General features: G+C 49.7%; 1 protein-coding gene across 1 annotated transcript in view; it reads right to left on the reverse strand.

Annotated features, from left to right (window-relative positions):
- Nucleotides 1-2,770, reverse strand: part of KIFC2 (kinesin family member C2) — a 153,257-nt gene extending 150,487 nt beyond the window's left edge. Inside the window, exon 1 of the mRNA XM_083145078.1 lies at nucleotides 2,400-2,770. Coding sequence (XP_083001204.1) covers nucleotides 2,400-2,504 — 105 coding nt within the window. The 5' untranslated portion in view covers nucleotides 2,505-2,770. The remainder of the gene's footprint in view (nucleotides 1-2,399) is intronic.
- Nucleotides 2,771-25,430: the final 22,660 nt, after the last annotated feature.

Below are 25,430 nucleotides of genomic sequence, written 5' to 3' on the forward strand. Positions count from 1 at the left end.
CGCTGCCAACACTGATTATAGGGATCCACTGCCAATACTGATTATAGGGATCCACTGCCGACGCTGATTATAGGGATTAGTTGCCAACACTGATTATAGGGATCCACTGCCGACACTGATCATAGGGATCCGCTGTCAACACTGATTATAGGGATCTGCTGCCAACATTGATTATAGGGATCCACTGCCAACACTGATTATAGGGATCCACTGCCGACACTGATTATAGGGATTAGTTGCCAACACTGATTATAGGGATCCGCTGCCAACACTGATTATAGGGATCCACTGCCAACACTGATCATAGGGATCCGCTGTCAACACTGATTATAGGAATCCACTGCCGACACTGATTATAGGGATCTGCTGCCAACACTGATTATAGGCATCTGCTGCCGACACTGATTATAGGGATCTGCAGCCAACACTGATTATAGGGATCCGCTACCGACACTGATTATAGGGATCCGCTGCCGACACTGATTATAGGGATCCGCTGCCGACACTGATTATAGGTATCTGCTGCCGACACTGATTATAGGGATCCGCTGCCGACACTTATTATAGGGATCCGCTGCCGACACTTATTATAGGGATCTGCTGCCGACACTGATTATAGGCATCTGCTGCCGACACTGATTATAGGGATCTGCAGCCAACACTGATTATAGGGATCTGCTACCGACACTGATTATAGGGATCCGCTGCCGACACTGATTATAGGGATCCGTTGCCGACACTGATTATAGGTATCTGCTGCCGACACTGATTATAGGGATCCGCTGCCGACACTTATTATAGGGATCCGCTGCCGACACTGATTATAGGGATCCGCTGCCGACACTTATTATAGGGATCCGCTGCCGACACTGATTATAGGGATCCGCTGCCGACACTTATTATAGGGATCTGCTGCCGACACTGATTATAGGCACCCTTAATCATACAGAAAAGGGAGTGCTTGTGGATAAAAAATATGCATCAATTTATTGTCATCAACATATAAAAAGAACAGACCTTTATTAAAAAAATAAAACATCAATTAATATGCAACATATAAAACCAATGAATAAAATGCTGCTTGTTTCCTAGCACGGCGCCCACGATTTTAATCTTATGACATTGTTTTGATCGCATCGCATGCGACGCGATGAAAACGATTTTTCATTGTACAGGCACCCTGATGGGTGATCACTATATTATATGCACCCCCACTGTTAACGCCACCCCCACTATGAACGCCAACCCGAAGCGTGGCGAGCGCAGCGAGGGGCGGCGGTACCTGTCCTCTGACCTTTTCATACCCCCACTATCCACGTTGGTGTGGAGTTGATTTTATATAGTGTGGCGAGCGCAGCGAGCCATCGAGCCCGAAGCGTGGCGAGCGCAGCGTGCCCCGCGTGGGGACGTGGATCACTTCACATGTATTCCGCGTGCGCTCGTCTCTCGCTGCGCTCACCACACTATATAAAATTAACTCCACACCGACGTGGATAGTGGGGGTATGAAAAGGTCAGAGGACGCGTACCGCCGCCCCTCGCGGGCTATATAAAATCTATCTACAACGGGTATATATCTATCTATCTACAACGGGTATATATCTATCTATCTACTACGGGTATATATCTATCTATCTACAACGGGTATATATCTATCTATCTACAACGGGTATATATCTATCTATCTACAACGGGTATATATCTATCTATCTACAACGGGTGCTCCATTAAAATGATGTGTATGCAAGGGGTATTTGGTGTGGTAGGACCCCCCACATGAGTGGCCACACCCCCTTTTCCAGAGCCCGGCCCTTGAATATTTACTAGAAATGTTAAGTGGCCCCTGCTCTTGGTGGTTTATCAGTCACATAAGCTGTGAGCAGTCAGTGTATCCTGGTCAAAGGGAAACATTTTATTCATTGGGTTTATATGTTGCATATTAATTGATATTTTATTTTTTATGTAACGGTCTGTTCTTTATATACAGTATGTCGATGACAATAATGAACACAGGAACAATATTAAGCAATCTGTATTCATTTATTGTTTATATTTATTTAAGGTACACTATGAAATAGTACATATAGGATATATAAATAGAGTATATCATGAATATATAATAAAATAGATAGACAGACAGACAGATAGACAGACAGATAGACAGACAATCAGACAGACAATCAGACAGTCAGACAGACAGACAGTCAGACAGATAGACAGACAGACAGACAATCAGACAGACAGACAGTCAGACAGATAGACAGACAATCAGACAGACAAACAGATAAACAGACAGACAATCAATCAGACAGACAGGCAGATAGACAGACAGACAGTCAAACAGACAGACAGACACAGACAATCAGACAGACAGACAGACAGACAGATGTGTTCGCCCACCTCCTCTGAGAGATGGTCTGGGGGTCTCTCTTCTCTCTCCGACGCTGGCAGCCTCCTTAAAAATGTGTAGATAATGTAGACCAACAGGGAGTAGAAGGCGTACATGCTGGGAGCAGTAGTCCTTCACCAGGAGACCGCTATGATTAGCTTTGATTGATAGGAAAGTATAGAGCAGGAATGAGCATCTCACACACTGCAGCAGCCATGACACTGGGCGAATTCTACATAAGGGGCTGTCTGACTACACCGTGGGGAGGCCAAGTACATCTAACACCGCATTGTATACAATGTCTGTGCCTGCCTGGTCCCCCTCCCTCTCCTAACCCAACATCTCCTTCTCCCTCTCCTAACCCAACATCTCCCCCTCCCTCTCCTAACCCAACATCTCCCCCTCCCTCTCCTAACCCAACATCTCCTTCTCCCTCTCCTAAAACAGCATCTCCCCCTCCCTCTCCTAATCCAGCATCCTCCCAGCATCTGTCCCTCCCTCTCCTAACCCAGCATCCTCCCAGCATCTCTCCCTCCCTCTCCTAAACCAGCATCTCCTTCTCCCTCTCCTAACCCAACATCCTCCCAGCATCTGTCGCTCCCTCTCCTAACCCAGCATCTCCTTCTCCCTCTCCTAACCCAGCATCCTCCCTGTATCTCCCCCTCCCTCTCCTAATCCAGCATCCTCCCAGCATCTGTCCCTCCCTCTCCTAACCCAGCATCCTCCCAGCATCTCTCCCTCCCTCTCCTAAACCAGCATCTCCCCCTCCCTCTCCTAACCCAACATCCTCCCAGCATCTCCCCCTCCCTCTCCTAACCCAGCATCTCCTTCTCCCTCTCCTAACCCAGCATCCTCCCTGTATCTCCCCCTCCCTCTCCTAACCCAGCATCCTCCCTGTATCCCCCCCCCTCATAACCCAGCATCCTCCCTGTATCTCCCCCCAGTACTAACCCAGCATCCTCCCTGTATCTCCCCCTCCCTTTCCTAACCCAGCATCCTCCCAGTATCTCCCTCTCGTAAAACAGCATCCTCCCAGTATCTCCCTCTCGTAACCCAGCATCCTCCCAGTATCTCCCTTTCCTAACCCAGCATCCTCCCAGTATCTCACTCTCCTAACCCAGCATCCTCCCAGTATCTTCCTCTCGTAACCCAGCATCCTCCCAGTATCTCCCTCTCATAACCCAGCATCCTCCCTGTATCTCCCCCTCCCTCTCCTAACCCAGCATCCTCCCTGTATCTCCCCCTCCCTTTCCTAACCCAGCATCCTCCCAGTATCTCACTCTCCTAACCCAGCATCCTCCCTGTATCTCCCTCTCGTAACCCAGCATCCTCCCAGTATCTCCCTCTCGTAACCCAGCATCCTCCCTGTATATCCCCCTCCCTCTCCTAACCCAGCATCCTCCCTGTATCCCCCCTCATAACCCAGCATCCTCCCTGTATATCCCCCCCCAGTACTAACCCAGCATCCTCCCTGTATATCCCCCTCCCTCTCCTAACCCAGCATCCTCCCTGTATCTCCCTCTCCTAACCCAGCATCCTCCCTGTATCTCCCCCCCCCCCAGTACTAACCCAGCATCCTCCCTGTATCTCCCCCCAGTACTAACCCAGCATCCTCCCTGTATCTCCCCCTCCCTCTCCTAACCCAGCATCCTCCCTGTATATCCCCCTCCCTCTCCTAACCCATCATCCTCCCTGTATCCCCCCTCATAACCCAGCATCCTCCCTGTATATCCCCCTCCCTCTCCTAACCCAGCATCCTCCCTGTATCTTCCCCTCCCTCTCCTAACCCAGAATCCTCCCTGTATCTTCCCCTCCCTCTCCTAACCCAGAATCCTCCCTGTATCTCCCCCTCCCTCTCCTAACCCAGCATCCTCCCTGTATCTCCCCCTCCCTCTCCTAACCCAGCATCCTCCCTGTATCTCCCCCCAGTACTAACCCAGCATCCTCCCTGTATCTCCCCCCCAGTACTAACCCAGCATCCTCCCTGTATCTCCCCCCCAGTACTAACCCAGCATCCTCCCTGTATCTCCCCCCCAGTACTAACCCAGCATCCTCCATGTATCCCCCCAGTACTAACCCAGCATCCACCCTGTATCTCCCCCCAGTACTAACCCAGCATCCTCCCTGTATCTCCCTCTCCTAACCCAGCATCCTCCCTGTATCCCCCCCCCAGTACTAACCCAGCAACCTCTCTGTATCTCCCCCCCCCCCCAGTACTAAGCCAGCATCCTCCCTGTATCTCCCCCCCAGTACTAACCCAGCATCCTCCCTGTATCCCCCCCACCCAGTACTAACCCAGCAACCTCCCTGTATCTCCCCCCCCCCCCAGTACTAAACCAGCATCCTCCCTGTATCCCCCCCCCAGTACTAACCCAGCATCCTCCCTGTATCCCCCCCCCCAGTACTAAACCAGCATCCTCCCTGTATCCCCCCCTAGTACTAACCCAGCATCCTCCCTGTATCCCCCCTCATAACCGAGCATCCTCCCTGTATATCCACCTCCCTCTCCTAACCCAGCATCCTCCCTGTATCTTCCCCTCCCTCTCCTAACCCAGAATCCTCCCTGTATCTTCCCCTCCCTCTCCTAACCCAGCATCCTCCCTGTATCTCCCCCTCCCTCTCCTAACCCAGCATCATCCCGGTATCTCCCCCTTCTTCTCCTAACCCAGCATCCTCCCTGTATCCCCCCCCCCCCCAGTACTAACCCAGCAACCTCCCTGTATCTCCCCCCCCCCAGTACTAAACCAGCATCCTCCCTGTATCCCCCCCCAGTACTAACCCAGCATCCTCCCTGTATCCCCCCTCATAACCCAGCATCCTCCCTGTATATCCCCCTCCCTCTCCTAACCCAGCATCCTCCCTGTATCTTCCCCTCCCTCTCCTAACCCAGAATCCTCCCTGTATCTTCCCCTCCCTCTCCTAACCCAGCATCCTCCCTGTATCTCCCCCTCCCTCTCCTAACCCAGCATCCTCCCGGTATCTCCCCCTTCTTCTCCTAACCCAGCATCCTCCCTGTACCTCTCCCCCCCAGTACTAATCCAGCATCCTCCCAGTAATGTATCTCCCTCTCCTAACCCAGCTTCCTCCATGTATCCCCCCAGTACTAACCCAGCATCCTCCCAGTATCCCCCCAGTACTAACCCAGCATCCTCCCTGTATCTCCCCCCAGTACTAACCCAGCATCCTCCCTGTATCTCCCCCCCAGTACTAACCCAGCATCCTCCCAGTATCTCCCCCCCAGTACTAACCCAGCATCCTCCCTGTATCTCCCCCCCGGTACTAACCCAGCATCCTCCCTGTATCTCCCCCCAGTACTAAGCCAGCATCCTCCCTGTATCTCCCCCCCAGTACTAACCCAGCATCCTCCCTGTATCTCCCCCCCAGTACTAACCCAGCATCCTCCCTGTATCTCCCCCCAGTACTAACCCAGCATCCTCCCTGTATCTCCCCCCCAGTACTAACCCAGCATCCTCCCTGTATCTCCCCCCAGTACTAACCCAGCATCCTCCCTGTATCTCCCCCCCCAGTACTAACCCAGCATCCTCCCTGTATCTCCCTCTCCTAACCCATCATCCTCCCTGTATCCCCCTGTGGAAGTCTAGGTACACACACGCCATTTTGTGATAGTATGGCCACCATTTTGGTTCGCAGAGTTGCGCAAATAAAGTTTCCATACCCGAGTATGTGTGACAATGTGGACCAGAAGAGTAGACATACTATCACACATAAATTCATAATAACACACTTACACGAAATGAAATATAGTTAAAAGGTTTAGAACGCCACACATAGCTTAGTTAGCCCTGCACACACCTGTCTATATCGTGTTTAGTACCGTTCCGCTCAGTTCATTATGCGAAGTATTCCGGTCATTGCGAATATGTCGCAATGTACATTGCCCGATAGTTATGGACATAATCCATATTCCAGAGACAGTTTCTGTTGTAAGTAGTTAACAAAGGAAACTAGCTCAAACCGGTTCTTATCCTTGCTGACGCCGAAACCACCAAACAAAGGACTCTTAAAGTTCACTCCCCTGCACCTGGTCAGACCAGGTACAGCGTCTAACCTCCAATCACAGTGGACCGGACATATGATCTCTGACCAATGAGAATGGCCTTTGACCTCCCCCTTCTGACCCTATAAGATAGGCGACCCGGAGCAGGCTCGGTCTCTTCGGCACATCTACTTTCCCTGGACCTTCCTACCGGACTATAGTTCATTCCTGAACGATAGTGAGCTCTGACCGGACTGCGCTTCGCTTACTAGATGACCACGGTAAACGGTTGCATTTTCACGGTATTTATTCTTATAAGTATTGTTGGCTGATTGTGTCTTGTAACTGTATTCTTTCCCCTTAGTAGAGTCTGTTTAGTATTCATTGTTAGTATATTGTATTACCTGTTATACCTGTTTATTCTTATTTCTGTAACCCCCTTTTTGTCCGTTAGGGACTTAAATACAAACCTTTTTATGGAGTTCTAATCTCCTTATTCCTATTCAGTGGTCGTGTCTGTTTATTCGCATAGTAGCGATAAGGTACATTGCGGACTCTATCCTTTAAGGTATATTCGCAGATTAGAGACAAAGTACTGCGAAAGGATCTCGTATTAAGGTATTGGTTCTTGGTGCAAAATACACAATAAAAGGTACGCTACGCTGCGCTACGTTTTGTTCGCACGTAGTTAGGTATAAAGGGTAAGCAGGTTACGGACACATTACGTAACCTGCACTTTTCACTCATTGTCTCTCTGGTCATATTTAATGCACTTTAACAATTACCCAGGGCAACCACAGCCACCATCTTGTGAAAAACAGTCCAAGTAATGCACAAAGCATTCCCCTTCTACAAAGAATGAAAAGGGTTGTAAAACGCATTTACATATAAATAGGTGCAATCACAATTCCCATGTCTTCACAGACAGATGTGGATAATAAAGAAGGAGAAACAGGCCTGACTACAGCCTTTTGCCATGGGTAAAACTGACACAAGAGACCATGTGATTTAGAATATTAGACCTGCTGAGGGGGCGACAGATATAGTGACGTAAGAAACCTGGTGATGCCAGCCTGACCAATGTCGTACTGCAGTGTGCAATTAAACCCTATTACTTAAGCACTTCATACTTGTCTACACAGTGTAGTTGCCATAGCACTACTGGTAAACAAAACTGAGAATGTGGTGTTGGGGTGTGTTTTAACTGTTTATGCTCCTCATATAGTCTGGACACTCCTAAAATTCTGCCTAAACATGTGAAAAATATTCATCAGCCAAGTTCACTAAATGGGAACTTGCATTGATGTTACCATGTAAAATGGGTAATATTGTAAACCCAGCAACACTCTTACCAGGTGTGCCCGCCAAAGGCACAAAGGGTGGATTGGTGCTGAGGTTGCTGGAATGGTGGAATTTAGTGGGAGCCGAGACGAATATGATTGCATGACATGTTTGAGTCAGACCTTTTGCAGCATGCCCCCAAAGGGTGGTAACAACCCATTGGAAGAGGTAATTCATTTTTTTTTTCCGTTCTTTCCACAACACCGAGAGGGAAAATTGTACACTGGCTATACCGTAATAGATGGAAAAGGCATAGTAGAGGCTGAACCCATTGGACGTCTCACTCAGCAGCAGCAGTCTCATTAATAGTACTGCGAACTGAGAGAAAAAAAACAGCCAATATTCATGCCGACTCCAAGTATGTTTGTTGGGGTAATACAAAAGATCTTAGGCCCTATGGCGCCTCAGATGTTTTGTTTCAGTAGCTGGCACTCCAGTGGCGCAAGCGTTGTAAGTTTAAAAGATTCTCGACAGTCACACAGCTGCCGGACAGAGTGGCTGTTATCAAGTGTAAAAAAAAAAAAAAACACATCTTCAATGAGGATTCAGTGTCACTTGATGATGAACATGCTGGCAAGGCAGCTGGGTGAGCCATGCGCTCTGCGGATAATGTTTGTGTTCCCCCTATAAATGTCAGTATATTCACATAGTAATACAAGATTTGTGTCCCCTGCAGGAGAAGCAGTCTGGAAGCCGAAGGGATGTGGACAGGAATAGAAAGATGGACAAGGTAAACCAGTGACTCTAAGAACATGCCAAACTGTCAGGACAGAGATAGCCCATGGCCTGACGTGTCTTGACAGGGAAGGTATGTGGGAAAAAAAAAAAAAATTAGTCCAAAATTACTGGTGTGCCCACAGACAGGTAAGACGACAGGATCATGCCTTACTTGTCTGGGGGAAACAAACTGCAATGGCTGTTCCCACAGAGCCATCTCCACATCCCTCCTCCAGCAGGATCCTCTGCAGGTAATACAAAATTGGCTTTGTACAGTCCACTCTAGAAGCATTTAAGTTATTTATTTATCTATTTTTTTTTATGTATATATATATATGTTGACGTTTGTGTGTATAGATATGGCAGCCCAGAAACACCCTTGAGTATGCAAATATATATAAAAGGTTTAAGTCATGTGTTAACCTTCAGGGACTGATGGTACACCCCATAATCTCTTTTTGTAGTAGTAAAATCACTCTCAGAACTCCACCTCATTGGTCCACATCGAAACATTGCTTGGCGGGCAGCCACAGGTTATGGTAATCCCACAAGGAGATCCTAGACCACAAATGCAAGTGATGTATCCACACCTGGAAAACTGCAGCAAAAGGACTTTGTTGACACCTGTTGTGAACTGTCATAACCATGAACCAGGAGATGTTGTTGTTGTTTCCCCTGCTTTGCCATATACAGGTTGCTTGATAGACCTTTGGAAAGGACCACCCCAGATCTTGTTGACCAGCACTACCTCAATAACAAAGTCGCAGAGAGAGATTCGGGTACGTTCGTCCTACTGCCAAAAGAACTGAAAACCGGAAGGTCCCTACACTCGAGGGCGAAAGAAAGAAATCGCTAAGAGACACCATTTCGGGAGGACTGGAGAGCAGCTAAGGTCAAGCAACCTGTACAAGCTACAAAAAGGGACTGTGACACACCCCACTGGTAACAGGTTGAAAGGATCACTAACAAAATTTTTCCTTTCTCAGTTTTCTCTATTGTTGTGGGTCCTATTCTTGTCTCCCCCCCACTGTCCGTTCTTATCCTCAAAAGCAAGGATACCGCCGCCGCCCTGCTGCCAGGCATTGGACGGACGATACAGAGTTCTGAGAGTGTGTTACCCGTCCCAGCTTAGGTTAAGGTAGAATCTATAAACTTGACACCTTACCCAGGACCGGATGTTTTAATACCATCATACTTAAAAGCATACCAAAAAGAGAGACAACAAAGAGTTCAAGGGTCTGTTGTCACAAACGATACCTACCAAAGGATGCCATATTTGTGAACGTGTATATGTTGTAACCACCCCTGTTTTTATTTTTATCCCTAAATTGTACATTATCCTTCGTGACCCTGAGTAGATTGTTCGATAAATGCGGCCCATCGTTTATCCATGATCCTGGATCGGCCGAGAGCAGATGGTTTACTCCCCTTATATGTTTATTTCATGTATCCCAATTTCTCTGTTTGGATTATGAATTTCTGTATTGTCGTGTGAAATGTTTTGTAATGTAACAGTTTTATATTTACTGTTAAAGGGTGGACTGTGGAAGTCTAGGTACACACACGCCATTTTGTGATAGTATGGCCACCATTTTGGTTCGCAGAGTTGCGCAAATAAAGTTTCCATACCCGAGTATGTGTGACAATGTGGACCAGAAGAGTAGACATACTATCACACATAAATTCATAATAACACACTTACACGAAATGAAATATAGTTAAAAGGTTTAGAACGCCACACATAGCTTAGTTAGCCCTGCACACACCTGTCTATATCGTGTTTAGTACCGTTCCGCTCAGTTCATTATGCGAAGTATTCCGGTCATTGCGAATATGTCGCAATGTACATTGCCCGATAGTTATGGACATAATCCATATTCCAGAGACAGTTTCTGTTGTAAGTAGTTAACAAAGGAAACTAGCTCAAACCGGTTCTTATCCTTGCTGACGCCGAAACCACCAAACAAAGGACTCTTAAAGTTCACTCCCCTGCACCTGGTCAGACCAGGTACAGCGTCTAACCTCCAATCACAGTGGACCGGACATATGATCTCTGACCAATGAGAATGGCCTTTGACCTCCCCCTTCTGACCCTATAAGATAGGCGACCCGGAGCAGGCTCGGTCTCTTCGGCACATCTACTTTCCCTGGACCTTCCTACCGGACTATAGTTCATTCCTGAACGATAGTGAGCTCTGACCGGACTGCGCTTCGCTTACTAGATGACCACGGTAAACGGTTGCATTTTCACGGTATTTATTCTTATAAGTATTGTTGGCTGATTGTGTCTTGTAACTGTATTCTTTCCCCTTAGTAGAGTCTGTTTAGTATTCATTGTTAGTATATTGTATTACCTGTTATACCTGTTTATTCTTATTTCTGTAACCCCCTTTTTGTCCGTTAGGGACTTAAATACAAACCTTTTTATGGAGTTCTAATCTCCTTATTCCTATTCAGTGGTCGTGTCTGTTTATTCGCATAGTAGCGATAAGGTACATTGCGGACTCTATCCTTTAAGGCAGGGGTCTTCAACCTTTAAGACAGCGTGGGCCACCTAAAAAAATCCAGCGAAGCCCGAGGGCCACTAAAATCGCCTACTGAATTTCGGACAGCCCCATAGAATCACAGCTCCCCTATAACGTCAGCACAGTCCTTCATAGATAGTTGGCACAGCCGCCCATACTCAGCACATAACCCCCCCCCCCCACACACACACACACACACACACACACACCCCCTAATAGCTATCAGCAGCCAATTTGGGTTCCAGTGCAAACAGTAAAATATGTGGCCCCCCCCCATATATAATTTGATATTGAATAAATTGCATGCGCTGTAGGCGCGCCCCAAAAACGGGTGTGACCTAATTATAAGGGGCGTGGTCTAATTATAACGAGTGTGAACTAGCAGGAAAACAATTACCTGACACCTCTTTTGCAACCTGCATGACCAGACATTGGTTACCACAGGAATGGTCGTTGTCCTCACACGCTTAAGTTGACTGAAGGCTGCACATTGACATATAAACATGAAGGCCCGCACAGTGAAATAGTATGCCTCACAGATCAAGCCCAAACAATGAAAGGCTACTTAAATCAATATACACTGTTACACTGTTTATCCGTAATGCCCTTTACACATTGTGCATCACACCATAGTGTCCATTAGACATTATGCCACACACCGTAATACCTGTTGTACATTATGTCATACACCATAATGCCCATTACACATTATGCCGCACCGTGATGCCCATTACACATTAATCCACACAAAATTATGCCCATTGCACATTATGCCCCACACTGATGCCCATTATGCCACAGACCATAATGCCAGCAGTACTCCTGCTTATACATATGATGCCCCAGCAGTGCCCCTCACCTAATGCCCCAGCAGTGCCCCTCACACAATGCCCCAGCAGTGCCCCTCACACAATGCCCCAGCAGTGCCCCTCACACAATGCCCCAGCAGTGCCCCTCACACAATGCCCCAGCAGAGCCCCTCACACACAATGCCCCAGCAGTGCCCCTCACACACAATGCCCCAGCAGTGCCCTTCACACACAATGCCCCAGCAGTGCCCCTCACACACAATGCCCCAGCAGTGCCCCTCACACACAATGCCCCAGCAGTGCCCCTCACACACAATGCCCCAACAGTGCCCCTCACACACAATGCCCCAGCAGTGCCCCTCACACAATGCCCCAGCAGTCCCTCTCACACAATGCCCCAGCAGTGCCCCTCACACAATGCCCCAGCAGTGCCCCTCACACACAATGCCCAGCAGTGCCCCTTACACACAATGCCCCCAGTAATGCCCCACACACAATGCCCCCAGTAATGCCTGCAGCTTTGCCAGGTCCCCTGCTCCCGCCAGATGTACCTCCTCATCCTGCAGCTTTGACGGGTCACCTGCTTCCACCATCCATGCCTCCTCCCGCAGTTTCGCCGGGTCCCCTCGGCCAGCTGTGCCTCCTCCTCCTGCAGTTCCAGTGCCGGGTCCCCTGCTCCCGCCAGCTGCGTCTCCTCCTCCCGCAGCTTCGCCGGGTCCCAACTACCCAGCTCGTGACTAGACGTGCCTCCTCCTCCCTCAGCCGTGCTGGATCCACTCCTCTGCCCTGCCTGCAGCCAATGGAAATCGGGTAGGCGGCACCCAAGGGGACTCCATTACACTGCCTCCCTCGGCAGCATTTTCTTTTACTTAAAAAAAAAAAAATCCTGTGCATGGCAGGCAGGGGGCCACTGAGATCAGCTCCGCGGGCCACTCGTGGCCCGCGGGCCATGGGTTGAAGACCCCTGCTTTAAGGTATATTCGCAGATTAGAGACAAAGTACTGCGAAAGGATCTCGTATTAAGGTATTGGTTCTTGGTGCAAAATACACAATAAAAGGTACGCTACGCTGCGCTACGTTTTGTTCGCACGTAGTTAGGTATAAAGGGTAAGCAGGTTACGGACACATTACGTAACCTGCACTTTTCACTCATTGTCTCTCTGGTCATATTTAATGCACTTTAACACCCCCCCCCCCAGTACTAACCCAGCCTCCTCCCTGTATCTCCCCCCCCAGTACTAACCCAGCATCCTCCCTGTATCCCCCCCCCAGTACTAACCCAGCATCCTCCCTGTATCTCCCCCCCAGTACTAACCCAGCATCCTCCCTGTATCTCCCCCCAGTACTAACCCAGCATCCTCCCTGTATCTCCCCCCAGTACTAACCCAGCATCCTCCCTGTATCTCCCCCCAGCACTAACCCAACATCCTCCCTGTATCTCCCCCCCCCAGTACTAACCCAGCATCCTCCCTGTATCTCCCCCCAGCACTAACCCAGCATCCTCCCAGTATCTCCCTCTCCTAACCCAGCATCCTCCCTGTATCTCCCTCTCCTAACCCAGCATCCTCCCTGTATCTCCCCCCCCCCAGTACTAACCCAGCATCCTCCCTGTATCTCCCCCCCCCCAGTACTAACCCAGCATCCTCCCTGTATCCCCCCCCCAGAACTATCCCATCATCCTCCATGTATCCCCCCCAGTACTAACCCAGCATCCTCCATGTATCCCCCCCAGTACTAACCCAGCATCCTCCCTGTATCCCCCCCCCCAGTACTAACCCAGCATCCTCCCTGTATCTCCCCCCAGTACTAACCCAGCATCCTCCCTGTATCTCCCCCCCAGTACTAACCCAGCATCCTCCCTGTATCTCCCTCTCCTAACCCATCATCCTCCCTGTATCCCCCTGTGGAAGTCTAGGTACACACACGCCATTTTGTGATAGTATGGCCACCATTTTGGTTCGCAGAGTTGCGCAAATAAAGTTTCCATACCCGAGTATGTGTGACAATGTGGACCAGAAGAGTAGACATACTATCACACATAAATTCATAATAACACACTTACACGAAATGAAATATAGTTAAAAGGTTTAGAACGCCACACATAGCTTAGTTAGCCCTGCACACACCTGTCTATATCGTGTTTAGTACCGTTCCGCTCAGTTCATTATGCGAAGTATTCCGGTCATTGCGAATATGTCGCAATGTACATTGCCCGATAGTTATGGACATAATCCATATTCCAGAGACAGTTTCTGTTGTAAGTAGTTAACAAAGGAAACTAGCTCAAACCGGTTCTTATCCTTGCTGACGCCGAAACCACCAAACAAAGGACTCTTAAAGTTCACTCCCCTGCACCTGGTCAGACCAGGTACAGCGTCTAACCTCCAATCACAGTGGACCGGACATATGATCTCTGACCAATGAGAATGGCCTTTGACCTCCCCCTTCTGACCCTATAAGATAGGCGACCCGGAGCAGGCTCGGTCTCTTCGGCACATCTACTTTCCCTGGACCTTCCTACCGGACTATAGTTCATTCCTGAACGATAGTGAGCTCTGACCGGACTGCGCTTCGCTTACTAGATGACCACGGTAAACGGTTGCATTTTCACGGTATTTATTCTTATAAGTATTGTTGGCTGATTGTGTCTTGTAACTGTATTCTTTCCCCTTAGTAGAGTCTGTTTAGTATTCATTGTTAGTATATTGTATTACCTGTTATACCTGTTTATTCTTATTTCTGTAACCCCCTTTTTGTCCGTTAGGGACTTAAATACAAACCTTTTTATGGAGTTCTAATCTCCTTATTCCTATTCAGTGGTCGTGTCTGTTTATTCGCATAGTAGCGATAAGGTACATTGCGGACTCTATCCTTTAAGGTATATTCGCAGATTAGAGACAAAGTACTGCGAAAGGATCTCGTATTAAGGTATTGGTTCTTGGTGCAAAATACACAATAAAAGGTACGCTACGCTGCGCTACGTTTTGTTCGCACGTAGTTAGGTATAAAGGGTAAGCAGGTTACGGACACATTACGTAACCTGCACTTTTCACTCATTGTCTCTCTGGTCATATTTAATGCACTTTAACACCCCCCCCCCCCAGTACTAACCCAGCCTCCTCCCTGTATCTCCCCCCCCAGTACTAACCCAGCATCCTCCCTGTATCCCCCCCCCAGTACTAACCCAGCATCCTCCCTGTATCTCCCCCCCAGTACTAACCCAGCATCCTCCCTGTATCTCCCCCCAGTACTAACCCAGCATCCTCCCTGTATCTCCCCCCAGTACTAACCCAGCATCCTCCCTGTATCTCCCCCCAGCACTAACCCAACATCCTCCCTGTATCTCCCCCCCCCAGTACTAACCCAGCATCCTCCCTGTATCTCCCCCCAGCACTAACCCAGCATCCTCCCAGTATCTCCCTCTCCTAACCCAGCATCCTCCCTGTATCTCCCTCTCCTAACCCAGCATCCTCCCTGTATCTCCCCCCCCCCAGTACTAACCCAGCATCCTCCCTGTATCTCCCCCCCCCAGTACTAACCCAGCATCCTCCCTGTATCCCCCCCCCAGAACTATCCCATCATCCTCCATGTATCCCCCCCAGTACTAACCCAGCATCCTCCATGTATCCCCCCCAGTACTAACCCAGCATCCTCCCTGTATCCCCCCCCCCAGTACTAACCCAGCATCCTCCCTGTATCTCCCCCCAGTACTAACCCAGCATCCTCCCTGTATCTCCCCCCCAGTACTAACCCAGCATCCTCCCTGTATCTCCCTCTCCTAACCCATCATCCTCCCTGTATCCCCCTGTGGAAGTCTAGGTACACACACGCCATTTTGTGATAGTATGGCCACCATTTTGGTTCGCAGAGTTGCGCAAATAAAGTTTCCATACCCGAGTATGTGTGACAATGTGGACCAGAAGAGTAGACATACTATCACACATAAATTCATAATAACACACTTACACGAAATGAAATATAGTTAAAAGGTTTAGAACGCCACACATAGCTTAGTTAGCCCTGCACACACCTGTCTATATCGTGTTTAGTACCGTTCCGCTCAGTTCATTATGCGAAGTATTCCGGTCATTGCGAATATGTCGCAATGTACATTGCCCGATAGTTATGGACATAATCCATATTCCAGAGACAGTTTCTGTTGTAAGTAGTTAACAAAGGAAACTAGCTCAAACCGGTTCTTATCCTTGCTGACGCCGAAACCACCAAACAAAGGACTCTTAAAGTTCACTCCCCTGCACCTGGTCAGACCAGGTACAGCGTCTAACCTCCAATCACAGTGGACCGGACATATGATCTCTGACCAATGAGAATGGCCTTTGACCTCCCCCTTCTGACCCTATAAGATAGGCGACCCGGAGCAGGCTCGGTCTCTTCGGCACATCTACTTTCCCTGGACCTTCCTACCGGACTATAGTTCATTCCTGAACGATAGTGAGCTCTGACCGGACTGCGCTTCGCTTACTAGATGACCACGGTAAACGGTTGCATTTTCACGGTATTTATTCTTATAAGTATTGTTGGCTGATTGTGTCTTGTAACTGTATTCTTTCCCCTTAGTAGAGTCTGTTTAGTATTCATTGTTAGTATATTGTATTACCTGTTATACCTGTTTATTCTTATTTCTGTAACCCCCTTTTTGTCCGTTAGGGACTTAAATACAAACCTTTTTATGGAGTTCTAATCTCCTTATTCCTATTCAGTGGTCGTGTCTGTTTATTCGCATAGTAGCGATAAGGTACATTGCGGACTCTATCCTTTAAGGTATATTCGCAGATTAGAGACAAAGTACTGCGAAAGGATCTCGTATTAAGGTATTGGTTCTTGGTGCAAAATACACAATAAAAGGTACGCTACGCTGCGCTACGTTTTGTTCGCACGTAGTTAGGTATAAAGGGTAAGCAGGTTACGGACACATTACGTAACCTGCACTTTTCACTCATTGTCTCTCTGGTCATATTTAATGCACTTTAACACCCCCCCCCCCAGTACTAACCCAGCCTCCTCCCTGTATCTCCCCCCCCAGTACTAACCCAGCATCCTCCCTGTATCCCCCCCCCCAGTACTAACCCAGCATCCTCCCTGTATCACCCCCCCAGTACTAACCCAGCATCCTCCCTGTATCTCCCCCCAGTACTAACCCAGCATCCTCCCTGTATCTCCCCCCAGTACTAACCCAGCATCCTCCCTGTATCTCCCCCCAGCACTAACCCAACATCCTCCCTGTATCTCCCCCCCCCAGTACTAACCCAGCATCCTCCCTGTATCTCCCCCCAGCACTAACCCAGCATCCTCCCAGTATCTCCCTCTCCTAACCCAGCATCCTCCCTGTATCTCCCTCTCCTAACCCAGCATCCTCCCTGTATCTCCCCCCCCCCAGTACTAACCCAGCATCCTCCCTGTATCTCCCCCCCCCAGTACTAACCCAGCATCCTCCCTGTATCCCCCCCCCCAGAACTATCCCATCATCCTCCATGTATCCCCCCCAGTACTAACCCAGCATCCTCCATGTATCCCCCCAAGTACTAACCCAGCATCCTCCCTGTATCCCCCCCCAGTACTAACCCAGCATCCTCCCTGTATCTCCCCCCCCCCAGTACTAACCCAGCATCCTCCCAGTATCTCCCTCTCCTAACCCAGCATCCTCCCTGTATCTCCCCCCAGCAGTGGCGTAACTATAGAGGGTGCAGGGGATGCAGTTGCTATAGGGCCCGGCAACTTAGGGGGCCCCAAGGCAACCCACTGCACCCTCTAAAGATGGTAGTCCAGCATTTATTAGATGGAGGACGGCGGTAGGAGTTCAAGCTGCTTTGTGTTCAGACTCCGGAAGCTAGCAGCGGAGCCGACAGTGCGCGACTGCCTGAGTGTACTACAAGTATAATCAATGCGCGCATGTTGGCTGTACACCGCTGCGCACTGGTGTCAGCGCCGCTGCTAGCTTCCGGACTCGGAATCTGACTGTGAAAATGAAGCCCCCGAGTGTGAATATACATCACCGGCGATCTGAGACGCTCTCTCCCTCCCACGACGCTGGAGACCTGAGCCGCACTGTGGACGCCGGAGATCTAAGCTGCCCTCTCCCCCACCAAGTAGACCCCGGCACCTCCTTTCTCCAGGAGCTGCACCATGAGGAGGAGTGGCGCTTGGCCGGCTTTACTCTACCACCAGACGGACATCGTGCTTGGCAGAAGTTCATGCTAGATCCCCATTCTGGATTCCCTTGCCGCAGGTCTCCATTTCACCCTGTGCCTGGGTCCACATGCGACACCCTCACTGACACCCTGCAGATCATTACCCCACATATTGGTAAGTGCCTGGTGAGCCCTGCACCAACCTACCACCCCCCCTGTGTGAGACCCCCCCTGTATTTGTGAAACCTTATCACCCCTCTACCCTCATCTCTGGTATTTGCCCCCCTATAACCCCTATACCCCCTATCCCTGTGTGTGTGACACCTTTACCCCCTTACTACTATAATCCCTGGTATGTGACCCCGCAACCCCTGTGTGTGACCCCCCTCTAGCACACTACTCTTGTGCGTGTGTATATAAAACCCTGTCCCCCTACATCCTTCCGCTGTGTATGTGTATTTTGATACCCTGTACTTGCCAAACATCCCCCTCCCATGTGTGACATTGTGTACCCTCCTAACCCTGAGTGAATATTTTTGTGACACCTTTTATCCGCAAACTACCCCTGTACAAGGGGGCCCTTCTTAAAATTTTGCTATGGGGCCCAGTGAGTTCTTGTTACGCCTCTGTCTGGTAGGGTAAGGATGAGTGGAAGAACTGGAAGTTTGATATGAGTTTTGGAAAAGGAATGAATTTAATGATTGAATGAATTTAAAGTAAAGATTGTGAATATTTTTGGTCAGTGTTATTCCTAAATATTGTATCTGGGAAGAGGCCGATTTCTCCACAAGGAGCATCCGGTCTATATGGATGAGTGCCTAATGCCTTTGACTTTGAAAGATTGATCCAAAATCCCGAAAGCAAACCATATTGAAGAAGAATGGCAAACAAAGGTTCTAGGCTAGTTTCGGGAATTAGAGATAAATATTAGTAGGTCATCGGCAAAGGCTTGCAATTTCAGTTCCTGAGACCCAATTTTCGCTCCCTACAGGACTGTCCATTGTTGTAGATCGAGTAGTAAAGGATCCAAACGCTAGATTAAATAACAAGGGTGACAATGGACAGTCCTGTCACGTTCCCCATTGCATTGTCAATGATTTACCAAGAACACCGTTGACCAGCAACCTAGTAGAGGGTTTTAGATATAAATATTTAGATCACAAAGGAAGCGTTACGATCCACCTCCAGCGGGTCAGTGTAACTCTGCAGTTTATTCATATTCTGTTTGTAGTTTAAATGTTTCCACTGCATCCGTACTCTGGGTTTTGCTGATCCACCTTGCCTGGCGTTCGTGCATACCCTGGTCTTGGGTGTGGCTGCATGCTAGGTTATTTAGCTATGCTTTCAGCATGCACACCCTGCCAATTATAGTTCTTACTGAAGTTCTGTTTAAGTCTTGTCAGAGTCCTGTCAGAGTCCTGAGTATTCCAGCAAGCACTCCTGCCGGGTGTCCTGTGAAGTCCTGCCTGTACCTGTGATCCATCGCTGCAGTCTGAGAAACCCTGTATGAACACAGACCCTGTCTGACACAGATAAGTGCTGGTTTTTCCATCTTCAGTATTTCAGCTTATCCCTGTTAGAGTTTAGCTGTGTGGAGTATATGCCCTCTCTTATTAGGGGTTTTGCCATCCATCTCCCCACAGGTTATATATTGTTTATTAACATCTTCATGCATTTTTGCTGTTATGCCATTAGCCAGGACATACTGGGGGGGGGGATTTACTAAGATGTGTATTCTACTTCACATGGGATGTTGCTATGGACAACCAATCAGAATCTACTTCTTATTTATTTAGCACCATGGCATGTGAAGTAGAATGCACATCTAAGTAAATTTCCCCCACTGTTTTACATCCCACTGTGTCTCTGTAGTTATAAGTGTGGGTGCGTGGAATTATTTATTTGCATAACATCTTCTTGCTTTGTTGCATTCCTGGGAGTTCAGTGGAGGTTTTCTCACATATACGTCTACTCAACTCACTACCACTTGTTATAATATGTACCACTGTCTGTCTTTGTTTTTCACAAGTTTTAGTCAGTAATCATTTTGTCCATTTCTCAGTTTCGGTTGATGCATTGTCCTACATAAGACATGTGTTAGGATCTGAGAGTATCCCCGCCAACCCTAACTCCGTTGCCTCTAGCTGAAATCGACGGACGTGTGCAAGGCTAGGCTTCACCTGGGCCCGTCTCGGCTGAAGGGCGAATTAGGTCCGCCCCACTCCGCTACAGGCAGGTCTTATGTACGGACAACACGTCCGCCGAGGCCAGGAGAGGACAAGGGGATAAACTAGCTAGACCCAACAATGGCGGGGAACCCCAGAGCCCCTGCAGAATGGTCCACACGGGGAGATGGCGACACAGTGGTAGATCCCCTAATGACCTGACTACGGGGAGTACAGGTGGACGCAACAATGCGTATAGGTCTTATAAAGTAATACCAAATGACCACAGGGCCTAGATGGACTAGAGAATAGCAACAATGCTAAATAGGTGGTACCGATAATAATAAAATCTCACTGAAGTACAGGAGTGTAAAGGATATATTGGGGAAGACCCCAGAAGGCATCCCACCGGGACTCACGATGAGACGGGTGTCTCGAATGGGGCTCACAAGGACCACGGCACCACTGCTTCCTTCTCAGGTATGGGACTCTCAAGATGGTAACAGGTTCTCAGGACAGGAGCAGCAGGTGTCTCTGGATAAGGACGGTGCAGCAGATCAAGGACCCACAGGAGGCCAGACACGAATCAGCAAGACAGACTGGAGACCAGGAAGACTCACTGGACAGGCAAACTGAGCTTGACAGGCAGGACAAGCCTCAGGACACGGGAACCAACAGACTGGACAGGTGGGGTAATGCCAAGGAATCGGGAACACTCTGGACACACACAGGAAAGAACTATAACCGGCCTGGGACTGAGGGTTTGTATAGAGAGCACAATGTGGTGCTGATTACACATTGCCTACAGGTGAGCACTGCAGGCTAGAAGCCTAATTAAGACACACCTGAGTCCTGATGACACACCACTGAAAGTAAGCTGCAATGGCCCAGGCTGACCACTGGAGGCCACCAGCGAGTAAACACACACACATGCTGGAATAAACCCAGGGAGCAGAATCCAGGGAAAACAGAAAAACTGCACATTTACACCGATCCGCTGGACCCCCCCCCCTTAAAGAGGGGTCAAGGGACCCCGATACCAGGTTCTCCAAAACCCTGGCAAGCGGGTACATACAAACAAAAACAGGAACAAGCTGCGGCTGCAGCTTGTAACAGTGCCCCCCTCACAAAGGTGGCCTTCTGAAACAACAAAACTAGGCAAAAAAAAAAGAAATTTTTTACAAGCAGGGTCAAGGCAACTGTCGGCGCCTCTTTTTATACCTCTTCTTTTTCCCCTGTGCCTGCTTGGAGACACTAGGAAAGGAAGAGATCTCTGGTTCAAAATAATCTTCAAAAAATATAGGTCGAGCAACCAGATGATTCTTCCCTTTCCCACCTGAATGCCTAGGCACATTCGGAATCTCCTCAGTTTCAGAATCTGAGAAAAGACCATCGATTGGTTCCATTCTCCTAGGAAATGAAACCTTAGGAGAGTTCCTGCAGGGAGAAGATAGTTGAGCACATCCAGCGGTAATAGCTATGGGCTGGGCCCTTTGTATTGACTCTCCTAAACATGGAGTCTCTGCAGACAAGATGGTCGGCCCAGAGGCATCTGAACCACTTTTATTGGGACCAAATTTTTTCACTAAAGCATCACTGAATGCTGGGAGATTCTTAAGAATGGGATCCTCAGATTCAATAAGTTTGCATGCCCATTCGAAAGGTTCACCTCTGAAGCAGTAAATTAAATAGAGCACCACATTATCTGAAGTGATACCTAAAAATGGTCTGGACTCCAAAATAGTGACAAAATGGTTAGTGAGTGCAACAAATTGGGTTAGGTCCCCATCAAAAACTATAGATGTAGAGATATCCATCAAAGAATCATCAGTAACTTCATTATCAGCTAACTGACTGGACTGTATAGCTGGAATTATGGCCCTTGAGGCTTAGAGTTTAGGGACCCCCTTAGAGGTCATGACCTTAGTGACCTCTTCCAAGTCTGATGGTCTTTCTGGTTGGGCAGCACTATGATGAGTCTCTGGCTGATCAGCACTGTGACGTACTTCTGATTGGGCAGCACTATAGTGAAACTCTGGCTGGGCAGCACCAAAAAGACCAACAGATGGTCCCTCCATGTTACCGACATGGCTGGAACTCTGCTCTAAGACAGGACAATCAGAATCCCTCTTAGGGACTGGATGGACAGAGTCCCCCTCTGGGGCGACACAGACTTGAACCCCCTCTGGGGCGACACAGGCGTGAACCCCCTCTGGGGCGACACAGGCTTGAACCCCCTCTGGGGCGACACAGGCTTGAACCCCCTCTGGGGCGACACAGGCTTGAACCCCCTCTGGGGCGACACAGGCTTGAACCCCCTCTGGGGCGACACAGGCTTGAACCCCCTCTGGGGCGACACAGGCTTGAACCCCCTCTGGGGCGACACAGGCTTGAACCCCTTCTGGGGAGACACCGGCCTTTGGGCCCCCACTCGGGGCTGCGGCCTCGACACAGGCCTGAACCCCCTCTGGGGCGACACCAACTTGAACCCCTTCTGGGGCAACACCAACTTGAACCCCTTCTGGGGCAACACCAACTTGAACCCCTTCTGGGGCAACTCCAACTTGAACCCCTTCTGGGGCAACACCAACTTGAACCCCTTCTGGGGCAACACCAACTTGAACCCCTTCTGGGGCTGCGGCCTTCGGGACCCCACTCGGGGCTGCGGCCTTCGGGACCCCACTCGGGGCTGCGGCCTTTGGCTCGCTCAGCAGACCCCCGGCATCAGCCTGGCTCGGGGGGCCCCCGGCATCAGCCTGACTCGGCGGGCCCCCGGCATCAGCCTGACTCGGCGGGCCCCCGGCACCTGAGTCAATCACCTGGGCTTTCCCCTTAAGGGTTTGCAACTCTGACTTTCTAGAAATAGAAATCCCAGCATGCGGGGAGCACCTCCTCTGCTGATTCTTAACCCCAAAATGGGGTCTCTCAGCACTTGGACCAACCGTATTAATCAGAGCGCTTTTACTGGGAGACTCAGTAGAGCGCTCCTCTGCCACAGTGGAGACAGGCATAGATCTGACAACCTGCCCTGACTTGGCCAGAGGAAACACCCTGTTGCCACCACTGGAGTTGCGCAAAACACAAGTTTGCACAAAGTGGCCTGAATCTCCACAGTATAAGCATAGATTAAAGTCTCTACGCCGCTGACGCTCCTCCAATGGGAGCTTCGGCCGTAGAACATTCCTATGCATTACCTGAACCTCTGGGTCTGAGGACTTGCTGCCTAATACCTCCTTAGACAGGGTCTCATTAGGGGCTGAATGAACCCCAGTGACCTCTGGGAGGATCAGAAAAATTTCAGTTAGGAGTTTTTGCAGCTGCAGTAGGGACTGCTGCAAAACCTCTAACTGCCCAGGTTTAAAGGCAGTAAATGCCAAATTTAGAGCCGCTAAAGTTTCTTGCATGGCCTGCATGTTATAGCCGTGCAAGGTTACAGACCAGACACGACAATCAATGACACGACAAAAAAAATGTGACTCGACAATGACAGTGACAAAACAAATACTGTGACAAGGCAGGAAAACTGCTGGACTGAGAGGGCAGAACTCAGCTCCAGAGTTTATCTGTTATGGCCGGTTATAATGTTAGGATCTGAGAGTATACCCGCCAAACCTAACTCCGTTGCCTCTGGCTGGAATCGACGGACGTGTGCAAGGCTAGGCTTCACCTGGGCCCGTCTCGGCTGAAGGGCGAATTAGGTCCGCCCCACTCCGCTACAGGCAGGTCTTATGTATGGACAACACGTCCGCCGAGGCCAGGAGAGGACAAGGGGATAAACTAGCTAGACCCAACAATGGCGGGGAACCCCAGAGCCCCTGCAGAATGGTCGACACGGGGAGATGGCGACACAGTGGTAGATCCCCTAATAACCTGACTACGGGGAGTACAGGTGGACGCAACAATGCGTAAAGGTCTTATAAAGTAATACCAAATGACAACAGTGCCTAGATGGACTAACCCAATAGAGAATAGCAACAATGCTAAATAGGTGGTACCAATAATAATAAAATCTCACTGAAGTACAGGAGTGTAAAGGATATATTGGGGAAGACCCCAGAGGGCGTCCCACCGGGACTCACGATGAGACGGGTGTCTCGGATGGGGCTCACAAGGACCACGGCACCACTGCTTCCTTCTCAGGTATGGGACTCTCAAGATGGTAACAGGTTCTCAGGACAGGAGCAGCAGGTGTCTCTGGATAAGGACGGTGCAGCAGATCAAGGACCCACAGGAGGCCAGACACGAATCAGCAAGACAGACTGGAGACCAGGAAGACTCACTGGACAGGCAAACTGAGCTTGACAGGCAGGACAAGCCTCAGGACACGGGAACCAACAGACTGGACAGGTGGGGTAATGCCAAGGAATCGGGAACACTCTGGACACACACAGGAAAGAACTATAACCGGCCTGGGACTGAGGGTTTGTATAGAGAGCACAATGTGGTGCTGATTACACATTGCCTACAGGTGAGCACTGCAGACTAGAAGCCTAATTAAGACACACCTGAGTCCTGATGACACACCACTGAAAGTAAGCTGCAATGGCCCAGGCTGACCACTGGAGGCCACCAGTGAGTAAACACACACACATGCTGGAATAAACCCAGGGAGCAGAATCCAGGGAAAACAGAAAAACTGCACATTTACACCGATCCGCTGGAGGCGGATCGTAGCAACATGGGGGCATCAGAGTTGGAGTGGGCCTAACTCAGTCCTTTGGATGCGGCTGCTATAGGTGAAGGCTAGCACTGCATCAGTGACGTGCGGTGAGGTCATTGCCTGGGGAGGCACTGACCTCACCGCACGTCACTGCACATACATAGGTATGCAGCGGCCGCCCGCCGCCGGTACATGCGGGCCCCACCTGCCCTCCCACCACCCGGCGGACTCACCTGTCATCTTCTCGGCGGTGACGGCTACCGGTCCTCTCCACGGCGGTGAGTGACAACGGCAGTCTCCCAGCAGGCGCCGGACTCCCCGCTGCCCGCGCTGCTGCTGCATCCTCTCACGGTTCCTGCATGTGTGATTGGACAGCGGATCCAGCACTGGATCTGCTGGCCCAATCACATCTGGGGGCGTGCGTTTATACTGGTGCCCCTGTCATTGCGGCACCAGTATGAATGCCGCTTCCCCATTCATATTCAATGGGCTTTTACAGCCCATTGCTGCACCCTGCCCCCCTGCCCACCCCTTCCCGCCCCACGCTGCCCGGAGTTTCAATGTTAACAGTGGGAGGCACCTCTCCCGCTGCCTCCCACCCTCACATGCAGCAGTGTAAAAGGGTGGGAGGCAGCCGGAGAGGGAGAAATGATGAAAATAATAAAAGAAGATATATAAA

The sequence above is a fragment of the Crinia signifera genome, chromosome 5 (genome assembly GCF_055691185.1).
Source record: "Crinia signifera chromosome 5, ASM5569118v1, whole genome shotgun sequence".
Taxonomy (NCBI): domain Eukaryota; kingdom Metazoa; phylum Chordata; class Amphibia; order Anura; family Myobatrachidae; genus Crinia; species Crinia signifera.